Here is an 18,440-nt window from a genome sequence, read left to right as displayed (position 1 = left end):
GCCTCTGAGCTTTCGGGGTCAGGGCTTGGGCAGGTGGTAGAAATGTAGCCAGCTTGACTTCTCAGCAAAACGCTCTTTCCCACCCTCAGGTGGAGATAGGGGAAGTAGAAACTGAACAAAGAAATGGCTCTGGAAGAAGATTCCTGAAGGGAGGGGAGGCCTGGGAAAGACATCACCTTTATACACAATCTAAGATTAAAAGATCTGAATCTCTCTAGGAAGGCTGTAGGCCAGCTGCGATAACAATCTTGATTGTGAAAGTCACTGTCTTATACTAGCCCAACGAGCCCATGGCTTAAGACACATGAGTTCACTTGGAGCTAGGGATGTGGTTTCTTGTGGCTCTGAGTTTCTAGTTCCTTAGATAGTTACGAATTCCTGTGTGGGTTGACTGAGATGCATTCACCTCAGGAGACAGGCAATAACAATGAGGGCAGCCAGAGGACACCGTGAAATGCTAACATCTTGCCTATAATGTCTCACGTATTGTGTGAATTTAACATGAACTTCATCTCTTAAAGCCAAAGGCCACTCAGGAGAATTCCAGAGGAGACAGTTTGCAACATGCTTTTAGTAGTGTTTCAGTGGATATCAATAGAGCAACTTACCTCTATCTGTACTTAATCTAGTTGAAGACCAAGTTGAAATCCAAGCAAGTTCTTTTCTTCCAACTGGGAGGTCCCCCCAACAGAATACACTGATGTACCATTCAAAGTACAACATAAACAAGCTGATTGCCACCTCTGCTTCTCCCTGCCTTCCTCTACCCAGTGAGGAGAGAGGAGCGGGTTCCCAGCCAAAGGGATGTTAGGGGTTACAGCTCTCCACCCTCTAGTTTAGGGGGGTACATTGATGGTGGAGTAGGGTAAGGGGGGTGTGGCCTGCAGGTCCTACAGGTGGGATAGCAATGGCACAGGCTGGACAGGCATCCAGCATCAGATGGTTCCAAGGGGAATACAGAGCGCATCTCCTTTTATGGTGCTGACTGGCACTGGCCAGGCTTCCACTGGCTCAGCTGTGCATGCCAGTAACCCACCAGTCCTCTCAAGTTACAACACACACATAAAAAACAAATATTTAAGGAGTTTCCGTTGTGGCTCAGTGGTTAACAAATCCTACTAGGAACCATGAAGTTGCGGGTTCAATCCCTGCCCTTGTTTCATGGGTTAAGGATCCACCGTTGCCGTGAGCTGTGGTGTAGGTCACAGATGCTGCTCAGATCCTGCATTGCTATGGCTCTGGTGTAGGCCGGCGGCTACAACTCCAATTTGACCGCTAGCCTGGGAACCTCCATATGCCGCAGGAGCGGCCCAAGAAATGGCAAAAATACCAAAAAAAAAAAAAAAAAAAAAATTTAAATGCTTTAAATATTTAAAGATAGCAATAATGAACATGCCGTGTTTCTAGCTTCATGGAGAGAGTATACACTAAAAAACGCATAGGTAATATGAAGAGGAGATAAATAAAGCAGCATAAGAAGAAAGTGGGTGAAGGAGGCTAGAGGGTGCCATTATATTTTAATTGTATTGCAGTGTAGTTGACTTACAGAGTTGTTAGTTTCAGGTGTACAGCAAAGTAAATCCATTCATATATCCATTCTTTTTCAGATTCTTTTCCTGTATAGGTTATTACACAGTATTGAGTAGATTACTCTGTGCTATACAGTAGGTCCTTGTTACTTACCTGTTTTATTTATAGTAGCAAGTATATCCTAATCCCAACCTCCTAACATCCCTTCCGCCATGTTTTCCTTTTTGTAAGCATAAGTTTGGTTTCAAAATCTTTGACAGTGGGGTCAGAAAAGGCCTTCCTGAGAAGGTGATATTTGAGCAAGCATATTTTCTCTCAGAAGGAGCAAGCTCTGTCACTATCCGAGAAAAGTGGGCTGTAAGTGGAAGAAAAAGTATGTAGGAAAGCTTGAGGCAGGGGTGGCTCAGCGTCTAGAGAACAGGAAGGTTAATGTGGCTGGAGAAGCCAAGCAGGAGAGAGGGTCAGAAATACCTGGTCCTTGGAAGGGAGAGTGAGTTCATATGTCTTGGGGACAAATGGAAAAAAAAACCTTATTGGAAGGTGGCCTTTGTTTGCAAAGCTCAGGCCCCAAAGAGGATGCTTCCTCAGGCTGATTTCGAGAGACGGCAGCAAGTGATGGTTTGGAGTGAGCTCTTAATTCTCTGCTCAGGAATTGAACCTGGGCAGCCTGGGTGAAAATCAGGAATCCTAGCTGCTAGACTAGCTAGAGGCTAAAAGCAGAATTGCCCTGATTCTTGCCCCCTGTTGAAAGCAGAAAAGTTTCATGGAGGCAAAGACTGTGAAAAAGGAAGTTCATTGTTAGAAGCATAGTGAAACATGTGGGAGAGCACACAGAAAAGTAGTTTGTGTATCTAAGGCAGAAGCAAAGCAGTAATACACACCCAAAGGAGGAGTGTGGGCCCAGGTGTCCCCCTCAATGAGGAGCACGCCAGCGAGGTGATTTAAATCACTTATATGGCACAGTTCTTCTGGGTCTTTATTTTCCTTTGGCCAATTACCTTGTTTTATTTCTCACACCTGATCGGACCCAGGACCCTTCCTAATATGCATGCACATCTTTTGGCCAAGATGGATTCCAGAGCAAAGGGTTATAGGATGGTTATCGGGACATGTTAGGGCCTAGCCCCCCTCCCTTTTTGACACCTAGGGGGTTTTCTACACATGTAGAGTTGAGGAAGTCTCCTTGACCTCAGGAGTGATTGATGTGGTCATCTTTTCACTCCAGCAAATCTCAGCTCCTGCCATTTGCATTCTGCTTGATGGGTCAAAGAGAAGCAAGGCCCAGTGTACTTAGCCTACCAAGTCCCAGCTGTTCTCAGCCCAGGGGCCCATCTATCTCTGACCTCAAGACCACTAATGAGAGGGTAGTTCACTCTTCTTAATGAGAATTGATTCAGCGCTTGAAATAGTGGAACCATCTGGGAGAAAGGCTACAGGGAGGGACCACAGGAGAAGCCCCTAGCAGTGAGCACATGTGGTATTAGGAGTAACTATAAAGAAAGAACGGGCTGTAGTTAACTTTCTGATAATGGTATGGGCAGCTAGGGTCTGCAAACCTCAGACCTCATGTCTTCACCTGCCCTGCCAGAGTGTGCTCCCTTCCCAGCCATGGGTAGGAATCCCTGCTTTTACTGGGGACTCTAGCACAAGGCTCTCAACTCGAGCTGCCAGATTTCACCCTGTTCCTGCTCAGAGAGCCCACAGGGGGCTATGGGATGCGGCCGGGACCCCTCCTTCTGATGCTGCCTCTGTTGCTCACTAGCTGAGGGCTTTTTATGTGTGTCCCGTGTTCTCATCACAGCCACTCAGACTCTTCCAGGATCCCCACTGCCTCCTTTGACATTCATCTTTTCTAGGGCCAGCTGCAGCCTCTTGATGTCCTGGAAGTGCCCCCTCCCTTGTGCAGCCTTGTGGCCAGGAGTCATTTGCACCTCAGTTATACCCAAGAAGGCACTTCAGCATCCGTTGCTTTGTGTGTTTGTAACACTGTTGTGCATTTTCCTTTTGGCTCTTGTGTATAAACAGACCATGGAAGAATGCTTTTTTTTTTTTTTTTTGTCTTTTCGCCTTTTCTTGGGCCGCTCCCGCGGCATATGGAGATTCCCGGGCTAGGGGTCAAATCGGAGCTGTAGCTGCCAGCCTACGCCAGAGCCACAGCAATGCAGGATCTGAGCCGCGTCTGCGACCTACACCACACCTCACGGCAATGCTGGAACCTTGACCTACTGAGCAAGGGCAGGGATCGAACCCGCTACCTCATGGTTCCTAGTCGGATTCGTTAACCACTGCGCCACAACGGGAACTCCAGCATTTTTAATTTTTATATCCTATATTTGACAGAGAGCCTCTGGAGCTTCCTCCTCGTGCCTTTTTGAGATGTACCTCTTAACCTAGGTTCTTATATTTGCATCTCAGACTCTCAAACTCTGCAAACGTCTTGGTATATTTAAAAACATATGTATCACATTGTTAAGTGTAAAGATTAGGAGTTCCCGTCGTAGCACAGCAGAAACGAATCTGACTAGGAACCATGAGGTTTCGGGTTCCATGCCTGGCCTCACTCAGTGGGTTAAGGATCTGGCGTTGCCGTGAGCCGTGGTGTAGGTTGCAGATATGGCTCGGATCCTGCATTGCTGTGGCTGTGGTATAGGCTGGCAGCTCTGACTCTGATTGGACCCTTAGCCTGGGAACCTCCATATGCCACAGGAGCGGCCCAAAAAAGCAAAAAAAAAAAAAAAAAAAATTAAATGGTTTCACAGCATCACAGTGGAGGGTACTGGATCCTTGTGTAATTTTCCTGCTTTTGTGCCACCACCCAAGAATCCTGACTTTTATGCGACTGTATTTTTGGAGGTGGTGGCATTCACAGTATCTGCCTTCACTTTTCTCCAGCTTATTGCTAAGGATGTTTCTAGCCAGGCAGGGACCTATCTGGGCTTAATCTGTATTATTCCCTAGATGGATGTAATTGTCACTATTTATTCCTGGTTACCCAATCCTTTCCCAATTTGGTGTAGCAGGTTGTTCTAGCTTCATTTCAGGTTTTTCTGGAGAAACAGCTGACCACATTCTTCTGAGAGGAATTGAGGGTTGGGTGTAAGGCCTGTTTCTTTGTGTGCCCAGGAGCATTCCCTATTCTTTTATATTTGACAGATGCAGTGGTGACACCCTTTCTTGGGTCCAGAAGAATTATGACTTTTATCTCACTTCATTTTAAATTCAGATAAAGCAGTAGCCACAGAATAAAATGCACACCATTTCTTTATAATTTTCTTGTGGCACTTAGTATATTTACCGTATATGACGCAGTACCTGTCTTCTCTTTTCCTCTATATATTATACTGTCTTACATTGTATTGTATATTACATACTATATATCATATAATTTCTTTATGCATCACATAGAACACACACACTTATATATGTACTATATCTGTTTCCAACAGACCTATCTTCACCTAGTCCTACCAACAATCATTATGTCCAAGATGGAACTCATTTCCTTTTCCCTGCACAAGCTTGCTTGCTTCTCCAGGATTTCTGGGTAGAGGGCCTCACCATCTCCCCACTCACCAGAACTTTCTTTTTTTTTTTTTTGGTCTTTTTGTCTTTTTTTTGTTGTTGTTGTTGTTGCTATTTCTTGGGCCGCTCCTGCAGCATATGGAGGTTCCCAGGCTAGGGGCTGAATTGTAGCTGTAGCCACCGGCCTACGCCAGAGCCACAGCAACGTGGGATCCGAGCCGCGTCTGCAACCTACACCACAGCTCACGGCAACGCCGGATCGTTAACCCACTGAGCAAGGGCAGGGACCGAACCCGCAACCTCATGGTTCTTAGTCGGATTCGTTAACCACTGCGCCACGACGGGAACTCCTCACCAGAACTTTCTGGTCATCTGTGGATCTCCAAGTCTGTTGATTCCACTTCTTCAGCGCTCTCTAATCTGTTCTTTCTCCCTCCTGAGTTCATTTCTTGTTTAGATACTTTGGGAGCCTCTACGACAGTCCTTCTGCTTTCTGTCTTCTTCTCACCCACCTGTCTTACATTTCACATGGCTTGTAGAATGCTCTTTGTAAGACACAACTGTGTTCCTGTCCCTTCCTGATTGAGCTGGTTATTCTGTCTGCCCTCAGATCCGTCCTCTGCCTTCTCTCCCCTGCTCAATGCCGGGAAGCTGGCCCCTGGTTTGCCCTCTGTCTCCCCATTTGGTTTGGACAATGAGAGGCAGTGATGGGGGGACAGGAGAGAGCATGCCCTGAAGTTCTGGCAGATTACGGTCCCTTAGACCACTGTCCTCCCAGCTCCAGTAACAGCAGGGTCCTTCCTTGGCCATTGCAGGCCTTGGGGCTTTTTTTTTTTTTTTTTCCAATCTGTCTTTTTGCTATTTCTTGGGCCGCTCCCGCGGCATATGGAGGTTCCCAGGCTAGGGGTCCAATCGGAGCTGTAGCCGCTGGCCTACGCCAGAGCCACAGCAACGTGGGATCCGAGCCGCGTCTGCAACCTACACCACAGCTCACAGCAACGCCGGATTGTTAACCCACTAAGCAAGGGCAGGGACCGAACCCGCAACCTCATGGTTCCTAGTTGGATTTGTTAACTACTGCGCCAAGTGGGAACTCCAGGACTTGGGGCTTTAAAGGGTTTCCACTCTTGTTGCTGCCAGGGGAACTTCACAGTTCCTTATTGTCCTTGACGTTAATGCATTAACCCTGCCCACACCTTCCCTGAATTCCTTCAGTTAAACCCTTTTGAATGTTAACAGTTCCTGCTTAAGTCTTTGATGCTTACTCTGCTTTCAGCATGAAGTCCACACTCCTTAGTGTAATAGTGAGCACTGCTTATTCTCTAGCTGCAGGTATTGAAATGTCACCTATCTTCCTGGATGGCTGAACCACTTCCATGATTTCCCCTCTTCTCTATGGTTCTGTCTACACTTGCCACCCCCACCCCACCTCCTGACTTCTGTTTCCATGCCCCTGACTATCCTTTAGTGCTCCACTCACATTCCAGCCTTTCTGCAAAGCCTTCCTCAGTCCTTGTCCTCTCCTTCAGGATTGAAGAAGTGCCTATTCTCCATGCTCTTACGTGCTCTGTCCCTTCATTTGTCATAAGAGTATTGATACTGGACTGTAATCTTTCTGTCTGTCTCCTGATAGGTTGGAGAGACCAAGGGGCTACAAATACCACATAGAAGAATTTACTGGTCATAGAATGTAACCAACTATCATTATTCCTGTGAATAAAAAAGAAAGAAGACTCTGGGGAGTTATATACTTAGGAAATATATTCCCTTTTCCATTTCTCAGTTCCAAGGTGTAAAGCTTTGAAGGAAATGGATTTAATTAAAACTTCTCAGTCAGACTGTTACTGCTACAATCAAAATTCCCAAATGAAATGGAAGTATATTTGGTCAACTGTGCAGGTAAGAGCCCACTTTTAAATTATGTCTTCGAAACAGGGAGTTAAAATGTACTTTTTTAAAGAGTAGATGTAGCTCTTGGAGTTCCTTTTGTGGCTCAGCAGTTAATGAACCTGACTAGCATCCATGAGGACGCAGATTCGATCTCTGGCCTCACTCAGTGGGTTAAGGATCTGGCATTGCCGTGAGCTGTGATGTAGGTCGCAGACGAGGCTCAGATCTCACGTTGCTGTGGCTGTGGCTGTGGCGTAGGCCAGCGGCTATACCTCTGATTGGACCCCTGGCCTGGGAACCTCCATGTGCCATGGGTGTAGCCCTAAAAAGACAAAAAAAAAAAGAAGAGTAGAAGTAGCTCTTGTATGACATAGAGCTGTGTGTCACTATGAGGCGACTGGGGGATCACACAGTAGTTCAAGGGGAAGGGTGTGAGAGGGAACATTAATTCTCCATATTCTTTCATAAGTCTTTCTCCAACCCCTCCAAATAAATATACTGAGTGTAATGTGCTTTCAGTTTAAATATGGCTCAAGACAATGCCTTCTCGCCTACTTTCCAAAATAATTGCTCTTTCAAACCCTCCTATGTAGAAATTCTGAAGTTACCTCTGAGCCCAGGTATGGCCAAGATAGTAGTTCCTCTCAATAGCCTAGTGCTTTCCGTCATTCAACATTTAACAGATATTTATTGAGCACCTACTAAGTATCAGGAACTGTTCCAGACTCTTAGGATATATCATGAACAAAACAGATCCCTATTCCTGTGATGTTTACACTCTTCAGAGGTGGGGGTAGAGTGGGGTAAGACATAAATGTAAAAGAGAAGAAAATGATAAAACCAGTAAGTGCTGTGAAAAAAGAAAATGTAGAGGAAGACAAGTGGAATGAGGGGGATGGGGGCAAGTTGCAGTACTAAAAAGAGTGGTCAGGGTAGTTCTCACTGAAAAGGTGACATTTGAGTAAGATTTCAGTGAAGTGAGGGAGGTACCCAACAGAGTGTTTGAGGAAAGAGTGTTCTTGGCTGAGGGAAGGCCATCAGCCAGGCCGTTGTCATCAGGGTGCATGTAATGTTGCTTTGTACCATTACTAATGATATACTTTGATCACTTAGGTAATCAAATTGGTGATAAGCCAATTTACAGGTTTACCACTGTAAACTGGCTTATCACCTCTGTAATGAATGAATATTTTGAGGGATAATTTGCAACTGTATGTATTCTATTCCTCATCAGACTTTCACCCCCTTGTTTTATCCTCCATTGATGATGCTTGCCTGGATCAATATTATCACAATGTTTATCACGCAGTGACCTTCTAATTCCATTATTCCTTCTGCATTAATTGGCATTCTTCTATAAGCAAGAGTTTTGCCTACCCATGTTTATATACATATAGTTTCATGGGTTGCCAGTTCACTTGCTAGAGTACACTTTGTTACTTTTATTATTTATTTTGGTATTCAAATTGTCTGACATTTGGCCAGTAGGAGCCCCTTGCAACTAGCTCCTATGTCCTTTAACTTGTGCCTGTCATTCTTTGAGTGCTTTACCTCCTGGCAAACAAGATATTCCCCGGATTATCCTGGAATTTCTTAGACACAGCTCCAGAGTGATACATTTTTCCAAGGAGCATTAAGTGTTAGGTATGTTCACTACTAGCAGGGAATCACTGTCCTATGTGTATATATACACACATACACACCCATACTCCTGTACACTTTCTTCCTTCCTTTCTTCCTTCTTCCTATCTATCAAAAATCATGAGTTCTGACCTCTCCAGTACCACTGGGCTCACTCTAGTCTTTCTTCTTTCCATATTTGTAACTCCCTTTCTCTGATTATGAGGAACCAGGTTCCCATTGTCCTCAATATATTTACTTGCCTGATCCTAGAGTAGTTTCAGAATTGCTAAGCCATACTGTTGTGAAAAACAAACCTAGTAACAAGTTCAGTATTTACAATGTGTGTTATCTTTAGTTTGAGGGGTTGCAGTCTAAATACCATGCTCAAAAGATAACTTGGATTAACTCGTTCCTATCCATCCCCCTTCAGTATGGTTATATTATTCATTTCTATATATTTGTTTTTGTTTCTACTTCAGAGTTTATCCTCATCCTGATAATGATTTTATTGTCATTATTTTTTAGTATGTACAATATTACTATGGCTTAAAAAGTCAAATCTCTACACAAAGGTGTTCTCAGAGAAGTGTTACCCCCTCATCCCTCGAACCCATTCCTCCCCAACCCATCTACTAGTCACTCTTGTTAGTTTCCGATAAAGCTTTCCTGTGTTTCTTTTTGCAAAAATAAGCAGTGATGCATATTTATAGATGGTGTTTAAAGCCATGAGGCAAAGGAATGAGTTTAGATGGAGAAGAGGAGAGGACCAATGACTAAATTTGTGTCAGTGTGATATTAAGAGGTCAGGGAGAAAGAGCAGCAAGTGGAGGAGATGCCCAGGGAGCCCCAGGAAATGCAGCAGCAGGGAGGGAGTGATGAGCGGTGCCAGAGGCTGTTGAGGGATCAGATAGGATGACTGAGAATGAATCGACCATTCAGTTTTAGCAACATGGAAGCCACTGGTGGCCTTGTCAGAGGCAGCCCTTCAGGAATGAAAGCCTGATTAAAGTGGCTAAAGAGAGAAGTGGGGGAGAGGAACTGGAGACTGTAGGTATGGCAACTTTTAAAAAGAATTCTATTGCTTTGGGAAACAAGGAAAGGGGGTGATAGCTGGAGGGAAAGGAGTCAGTAGGTCTTTTGTTGTTGTTCTTTAAATGGGAAAAATACTAGCATGTTTATATTCTGCTAGGAATGGTCTAGTGGAGCAGGAAGAAGCACTGATGATATATCCTTGCGTAGCAAAGGCGGATTGGATCCAGCGCACTGGTTGGGGGCTTGCCTTTAGAAAGGAGCCTGTAAGTCTCCTCTCTGGCAGAAATTTCCTCTGGAAATGCACAGGCCAGAAGCAGAGTGTGTGCCTGCAGATGGCGACAGGTGGGTGGATGTGGAGATGGGAGCCCATCCAGGTTCTCTTCCAGTGTCTTCTGTTCCCAGTGAAGTAGGAAGGATCATCAGCTAGGAGAGAGGAGGGGGAAGAGTTGGGGTATCAAGGGAGGAGAAGCTGTGAGGTCACCGTTGGAGAGAGCCGAAAAGTGACTAGATAGGAATGTATGGTAGGGTGACCAGCAGCTTTCAGGTCCCACTTGAGGTTCACAGATACAGGATTGAAGTGAGGGCACTCTGAGTTTCTTCAGCATGATGAGTGGTGCAGATGCAGAAGTGGAATAGGTGGAGGGTTGGATTTTGCATGTGAGTGTAACTGAGAGGGGTGCAAACAAGTTAAGGGTTCATATAAGGGAATGGTTTTTAATGATTGATCATGGAACTTAGCTGTAAGAACGGGCTGAGAACATCAAGGGTGAGGAGCTGTGGGAAAGATGCTTGATCCATGGTGGGGTCAGTGCTTGCTATGGTCAGGGTTAAGGGGGGCATGCTGGGAAGGTAGGACGTGGTGGTCAGCCAGTGGGATGCATGAGATCCAGCCTGTATTTGGGGCTGACAAGGTAGGGTGTGGCTGTGGGAGTGATGAGCTGAGGTGGGTTGGAGGACAAGAGCATAAGAGGGGAGGAGTTCAAGGAACCAAGAGAGCAGGGTATTAGGAGTTTAGAGTGTGTATTGTGTATGTTTAATGTGTGTAATAGGAAGGGGTAGGAGTTCCTGTCGTGGCTCAGTGGAAACAAATATGACTAGTATCCATTAAGATGCAGATTCAATCCCTGGCCTTGCTCAGTGGGTTAAGGATCTAGCATTGCCATGAGCTGTGGTGTAGGTTGCAGACACGTCTTGGATCTGGCATTGCTGTGGCATGGGTGTAGGCCAGCAGCTATAGCTCCGATTTGACCCCTAGCATGGGAATCTCCATATGCCATGGGTGCAGCCCTAAAAAGACAAAAAAAAAAAAAAAAAAAAGGCAAGATGTATTGGGGAGAGAGCAACAGTGAGCCAGGAACTAAAGTCCAAGAAAAGTAGGGCACAGGTAGAGAGTGGGTTATATCACTCGCTGCCCCAGATTCAGAGCCAGTGCTCTTACTCCCCTTTTCAGGCTTGCTCTGACCTTGGACAAAGAAGAAAAATAGAGAAGGACAAAGGCAGCAGCAGAGTTGTCCTTTAGTGATCCCAGGGCTGTCATCATCTGCTTGGCGTTGTACATGGTTCTTTGCTGTGAGACTTGAGTAGGACCTGATGTTGGGTTCTGGTTCCTCTTCAGAAGGTATGGTGAGAGGAGTCTGAATCACATATGTTCAGCTGAAATTGAACACATGTTTCTATGTGAGATAGAAATGCTTTCTCGGAGTTCCCGTCGTGGCGCAGTGGTTAACGAATCCGACTGGGAACCATGAGGTTGCGGGTTTGGTCCCTGCCCTTGCTCAGTGGGTTAACGATCCGGCGTTGCCGTGAGCTGTGGTGTAGGTTGCAGACGCGGCTCGGATCCCACGTTGCTGTGGCTCTGGCGTAGGCCGGTGGCTACAGCTCCGATTGGACCCCTAGCCTGGGAACCTCCATATGCTGCAGGAGCGGCCCAAGAAATAGCAACAACAACAACAACAAAAGACAAAAGACAAAAAAAAAGAAAAAAGAAAGAAATGCTTTCTCACATGTTTCTATGTGAGATAGAAATGCTTTGACTCAGTCACAGTAGAAATGGTAGAGATATAAACCCTATTCTCCTTATGTTTATAACCAAATAGTTTGCCACCTATTATTTGCTGTCAAATCCTTTTTACATGTCCCTTGGCCACGGTCACCTGCTGGAAGAGGGAGTTAACCACAACCTAGGGGGAGAAAGATGACTTTCCAAAGTGTGTCTGCTGAGGTGTGTGTTGACTAAACACAGATCTCTAGCTCTGTCCCTGGGATCAGAATGTTACCAAGTACATCTGAGTGTTCTTGACCCAACCAGCCTTTGGCTCTCTTTACTCCTCTACTCATGATTTTAAGAAGCTTATAAGAAGCTTTAACTTCTGTGTTTGCGGATTTGTTTGTTCTTGTTTTGTAGGTGAAAATTACCAGCTCAGGCCTGCTCAGTATTGTGTATATCACGGAAAGACATAATTGCCAGTACCCAGAAACCATTCTGTCTGTTATCAAATGTGTGATTCATAACTTTTGGACACCAAAGGAGTCTAATGATATAACCATAACCATCAATCCATATGGGGAGACTGTGTGCTTCTCTGTGAAGCCTGCCAGGAAGATGTTTATCTATACAATAAGTGTGAATCGAAACAGTAAGTTGGTTTTTATTATACTTGATTTTCTGGAATGACATTTAAATAAATGAACTGTTCTTTCATTAACACTGTGTTGACACAAAATCTTTGTTGTGTGCCCCTGTCTTTTTTGCTCCAGTTGTGGATTTCAAACTCTTCCTCATATTTGTAGCGGGCGTTTTCCTCTTTTTTTATGCAAAAACCTTAAGTCAGTAAGTAATCATTTTTACTTTCTTAATTTTGTTAATCAAAAATTTTGTGCATTTTTGACCCTATGCTAGATATTTCCCACTAGTCTATAGTTCTTGCTTTAGTTTTTGCAAAAAATAGGTCTGAAGCTAGTGTTTGAAAGATTTTTAAAACCAGTAAGTCATTTGTATAGTAGGATAGGTACTGGTTACAGAGTGCTTTCCCATGCATTATTTTGTATGACGTATTAACATATATTTAGTTGGTTTGACTCTCTTGATAATTTTATGAGCTCTGTATTATTGTTCTAATTTTATGGATGAGAAAACCAACATCTGTCATCGTATGACTAGTCTTGCCAGGGCTGAAATTTATGCTCAGGTTTCCTTTTTTTGTTTTGTCTTTTGTCTTTTTAGGGCTGCACCCACAGCATATGGAGGTTCCCAGGCCAGGGGTCTAATCGGAGCTGTTGCTGCCAGCCTATGCCATAGCCACAGCAACACCAGATCCTAGCCACGTCTGCAACCTACACAGCAGCTCACGGCAGCACTGGATCCTTAACCTATTGAGCAAGGCCAGGGATCAAACCCGCAACCTCATGGTTCCTAGTCGGATTCATTTCTGCTGCGTCACAACGGGAACTCCATATGCTCAGGTTTTCTGATGCCAGGTGCCTTCCTCTCTCACCTTTGAGCTAACTCCTAAATTTCTGGCTCTGATACAGAAGGTTGAATTTAACAAATATCTGGGCTTGGATAAACATTTTATCTGGTATTTTGTTTCTTATAAATCCTTTCGTGTAAAAAAATTTTCTTTCCATAATATATTACTTCTTTACTTGCTATTGTGGACATTATTCATTTTTGAGCTTTTCCTTATGGTGTAACAGAGTGTGTTTAACGTCCTCCATGGTCTTAATAAATTGTATGCTGCTGACATAGCCTGAGCAGTAAACCGTGGACTCAGAGAAGCTGGGCTGCAAGTCCGAATCCTCCAGCTGGGAGATTCTGACCTGAGAAAGGTTTTTAACTTCTTGATGCCTTAGTTTCCTCCCATGTAAAATTTAGCCATGGATAACTATGTCACAGGGCTACTGTGAATACATGTGAAGTTCTCAGACAAGTGCCTCCCTCGTGATAGGTGCTCCAATAATTATTGGACTAGATTCTGAACACAGAAGGTAACTCGGATATTCTGTTTTGAGTTAGTAGCAAGCTATTTACCATAAATTTCAAGTAGAGATTTCTTTTTTCTTTTTCTTTCCTTTTTATTTTTGCTGCACTCACAGCATGCAGAAGTTCTAGGTCCAGAGATCAAACCCATGCCACAGCTGCAACCCGAGCCACAGCATTGACAACACCAGATTCTTAACCTGCTGTGCCTCCAAGGGAACTCCTAGAAATTTCTCCTTCTTTTAATTTGTTGTTGTTGTAGTTCTTTTTAGGGCCACATCCATGGCTTATGGAGGTTCCCATGCCAGGGGTCAAATCAGAGCTGTAGGTGCTGGCCAACCACAGCCATAGCAACACCAGATCTAAGCCGCATCTGTGACCTACACCACAGCTCACAGCAACACTGGATCCTTAACCTGCTGAGTGAGGCCGGGGATCAGACGTGCGTCCTCATGGATACCAGTCAGATTTGTTTCCACTGAGCCAAATCTCCTAGAAATTTCATTTTTTAAAGAGTATGGCGTGTAGTTAAAGCTGCCATCTTCTTGTTATTCTTTATGGCTTACTGTCATTAAGTTTAACATGTTTCTAATACTGAAAGTGGGACTTGGCATTTACATAGCTTTTATCTGATTGTCTTGACAGAAGCCCTGTTTTCTATTACTCTTCGGGGACTGTGCTAGGTATTCTAATGACATTAGTCTTTGTCCTGCTGTTGGTGAAAAGATTCATTCCTAAGGTAAGTATACTATGTGCAAATGAATAAAAATGGAAATCATGCTCTCATAAGCATGAAAAGATCAAAATGAATTCATGTTCATTATGATAGTTCCTAATTCAAACTGTATTTCTTCACTGTATTAAACTGGCTTAAAATATCTTTTTGTAGAGATTCCATTCTCATTTGTTACTGTGTGTAAGTGTAAGTATTAAGTTTTGGTGATACTTTTTTTGAGACTCTTTTATTTTCTAGGTAATATATTTTTCTTATGAGTGCCAGGGGTTCCTTTTATGCTGAGTGAAAATTTCTTTTGGCATAGCTGAGGAACATCGTGATGCTGAACCATCAGGGCTTTGAATAATAGCATTGCTACATCTGGGGATTTCTTCATTATTATTAGTTCCCCAAAACACCTTCGGTAGAACAATGTTCTGTACTTAGTCAAAGATACATAAATATTAGATCATGATGCTATTTTTTAGTTACTGTGATGAAAGCCTGCCACACAAGCATTAGTTTGAGATAAATTTATTCTTTAGAATGGCACTTCTCCTACATCAACATTCATGCAGGTCACGTAGGGGTTCCTCTTGAAATGTAGACTGGTTGAGGAGTCTGCAGTGGGCCTGAGAGTCTGTCTTCCAGCAGGCTCCCAGGTGACATTGAAGCTGCTTGTGCGTATACCATATCTGGAAGAGTATTCTGAATTTTTTTAATTTTTAATGATTTTTATTTTTTCCATCATAGCTGGTCTACAGTGTTCTATAAGCAAGGTGACCCAGTTACACATACATGTATACATTCTTTTTTCTCACATTATCATGCTCAATCGTAAGTGACTAGATATAGTTACCAGTGCTACACAGCAGGATCTCATTGCTTATCCACTCCAAAGGCAATAGTTTGCATCTATTAACCCCAAATTCCCTTCCCCCTTGGCAACTACAAGTCTGTTCTCCAAGTCCATGATTTTCTCTTCTGTGGAAAAGTTCATTTGTGCTATATATTAGATTCCAGATCTAAGTGATATCTTATGGTATTTGTCTTTCTCTTTCTGACTTCCTTCACTTAATATGAGAGTCTCTGATTCCATCCATGTTGCTGCAAATGGTATTTTTTTTATGGCTGAGTAGTATTCCATTGTGTATATATACCACATCTTCTTAATCTGTTCATCTGTCGATGGACATTTAGGTTGTTTCCATGCCTTGGCTATTGTGAATAGTGCTGCAGTGAGCACACGGGTGCATGTGTCTTTTTTTTTTTTTTTTGTCTTTTGTTGTTGTTGTTGTTGCTATTTCTTGGGCCGCTCCCGCGGCATATGGAGGTTCCCAGGCTAGGGGTCCAATCGGAGCTGTAGCCACCGGCCTACACCAGAGCCACAGCAACGCGGGATCCGAGCCACGTCTGCAACCTACACCACAGCTCACGGCAACGCCGGATCGTTAACCCACTGAGCAAGGGCAGGGACCGAACCCGCAACCTCATGGTTCCTAGTCGGATTCGTTAACCACTGCGCCATGACGGGAACTCCTGCATGTGTCTTTTTCAAGGGGAGTTTTGTCTGGATATATGCCCAAGAGTGGGATTGCTGGGTCATGAGTATCTTGAATTGACTTCAATGAAGTTTGATATGGAAGTCTCTAATACGAAGGGTTTATTCGTTTACTTTTATTTTTATGAGAGTGAATGAACCAAAAACTGTCATTTATTTTCTTCCACACACAGTATAGCACCTTTTGGGCTCTAATGGTTGGTTGTTGGTTTGCTTCAGTTTATGTTGTGTATCAACTGATGGAAGATGTGAAGTGGCTGTGGTATGAAAACAGAGTGTATGTATTAGGTAGGTGAATTTTAAAAAAATACATTGTTATCGGTAAAGCTAATAAGTACAGCCAGAGACCGTCTTTTGACATATGTTTCTCTCCAGCATCCAGATTTTCATTTTGAACTAAGGAGAAGAGCTGTTTAAAATGATACTTTATTTTCCGTAGTTGGTGATCTCAGTTCATTAGATCTTACTGTAGACTATTTCAGTATGGCATCCTTAGTTTTCTATGCTAATGATCAAAGGAGCAAAAAAGTATTTGCCCCTTTTGACTGCATATGCTTTTGAAATTGTGATTAAGCTCTTAACACACATAAATTGTAATGAAAAAATTTCTCTAAAATGTGGCTCTTTCTTTTTCTTAATGAGTTCAGTGTGAAAGGTGAGAAATCCTAAAGAAATGACTGTTGAAAACGTGACTTTTCAGAAACAGAGACTTGATCTTCTTGTTTGATATTATTTAAAAAAAAAAAAAACTTTTTTAGAGTGTTTGTTTTAATTGGGAAATAATACATAATGGGAGAATAATCAGTTTTCTTCTAAATTTTCAGTGCCAAATTTCTCATTCAGGTCCACCCACCCAAAACAAAAGCAATCAATTTTTTTTTCACTTGAAGATTTTACGTTTTTAGCCCATTTTTCTTTTTATGCTAAAGTATTTTCAAAGTAAATCATTGCTTTTATGGTATATTTCCTTCAGTAAGCATCTCTACAAAGCAGGAGCATTTCCCTCTATTGTTAAATAACTCTTAAATGAAAAATAAATAATAGTTATGTAAAATCATCTATTATCCAGGCCACATTCAGATTTTCTAAACATCCTCGATGGTTGATTTTTATAAAGTAGGACACAGTCCAGAATCACATTTTGCATCTCTTGTGTCCTGTAAGTCTCTTTTAATCCATAGCAAGTCCCCCCCCCCCATCACAGTGCTGTGCTGAAGAGACCAAGTTAGTTGTCCCATAATGTCATACTTTTCTGGATTTCTCTGATTATTCCTTTGTGGTATAATTTAACTTGTTTCTCTCCCCCACTATATTTTTTTTATAAGCTAGAAATTAGTTCTTTTTCTTTTTGGTCCCACCCACAGCATGTGGAAGTTCCTGGGCCAGGGATCGAGTCTGTGCCAGAGTTGTGACCTATTGCACCACAGCTATAACAACACCAGATCCTTAACCCACTGCACCGGACCAGGGATCAACTGGTGCCTCAACAGAGACAAGCCCAGATTATTAACCCACTGTGCCACAGCGGGAACTCCCTGGAAGTTAGTTCTTGAGGCTTGCTTAGATACAAATGAAACACGTGGTGGAATACGTAAGAGGTGGCTTGCACTTTCATTGGATCACAACAGGAGATACCACAGACTATCTCGTTGTCCCTCTGTTAGCAATACGGAAACTGAGCACTGTATTGCAGGGATGGCGCCCTGATCCCTCCACTGTAAAATTACATTTTCCTATTGTAACTAGAAAGCAAAAATGAATAGGTTTTGTAGCAGACTGGGACACATGCTGAGGTTTATTCCTGGCCAACACAACCATGATAAACAATTGCCCTCCAGGACTCTGGGCCAGAAAACGGGTAGACCAGTATATAATAGTCATTTATTATTATACATCCTTAATCATTACAAAAGTCAGCCTAGGATCGCACATGGAAGGGAAAACTAGTCCTAAATGCATTTTTCACCCTTACTTCATTGAAACAAACAAACAAAAGGTTTCCTGGTTCTGTTCTTAGCTCTAAGTCATGGGTCTGCCGGGTTTTTCTCATAACTTTTCAAGGTCAGCATTGTATTACCTTACATTCTTCTGCTTTACAGGCTACATCTTGGTAGTTGGATGTCTCAGCTTTACTGTCTGTTACAAGCACGGGCCGCTTGTTGAGGAGAGGAGTGTCAGCCTCCTTGCGTGGACACTGCGTCTCCTCTCGCTGCTCCTGATCTATGCTGGTGTCACAGGGCCTCAGTTCGCCTACACAGCGATGCTCCTCCTCCTGTCCGCCAGGAACCTGCGCCACCTGCTGCAGGCATTCAGTTATGTGAGGTGGTGCGTATCTTTTTTCTTTTTCCTGCCATCATAAATTAGACGTTTTAAGCTCTGGTTTCAGTTACTCTTTGGGGGAATTTTTTGGCACATCATATTTAATCTCACCATTAACTCCCATTCCATATGAAAATGCCCTCTGAGGGAGGGAGAGGATCGAGAACATAGGCATCTGATCCCATCTCTATTGCTGGTCTTCATTAATCTTTCAGAGGTGTGCCTCCAGTTACTAGGTAATGACAGCTCACCCTGAATTCACTAAAATC

At 43.4% G+C, this 18,440-nt stretch overlaps 1 protein-coding gene across 12 annotated transcripts in view; it reads left to right on the top strand.

Annotated features, from left to right (window-relative positions):
* The window catches only part of NEMP2 (nuclear envelope integral membrane protein 2), a 402,284-nt gene that overhangs the window by 377,059 nt on the left and 6,785 nt on the right, over positions 1 to 18,440 (top strand). For 8 of the 12 annotated variants that reach the window (XM_021076065.1, XM_021076063.1, XM_021076062.1 and 5 more), the window contains 6 exons: positions 6,836 to 6,951; positions 12,002 to 12,233; positions 12,355 to 12,427; positions 14,222 to 14,315; positions 16,026 to 16,140; positions 17,952 to 18,177. In XM_021076065.1, coding sequence (XP_020931724.1) covers positions 6,862 to 6,951; positions 12,002 to 12,233; positions 12,355 to 12,427; positions 14,222 to 14,315; positions 16,026 to 16,140; positions 17,952 to 18,177 — 830 coding nt within the window. In that variant the 5' untranslated portion in view covers positions 6,836 to 6,861. Of the gene's footprint in view, positions 1 to 5,900; positions 6,952 to 12,001; positions 12,234 to 12,354; positions 18,178 to 18,440 lie in introns of those variants that run through there. The other 4 variants (XM_021076061.1, XR_002339400.1, XR_002339399.1 and 1 more) reach the window with 4 other exon arrangements.

The sequence above is a fragment of the Sus scrofa genome, chromosome 15, assembly GCF_000003025.6.
Source record: "Sus scrofa isolate TJ Tabasco breed Duroc chromosome 15, Sscrofa11.1, whole genome shotgun sequence".
Taxonomy (NCBI): domain Eukaryota; kingdom Metazoa; phylum Chordata; class Mammalia; order Artiodactyla; family Suidae; genus Sus; species Sus scrofa.
Note: the sequence above shows the minus strand (reverse complement) of the source record. Positions and strands in the feature narration are given on the sequence as shown.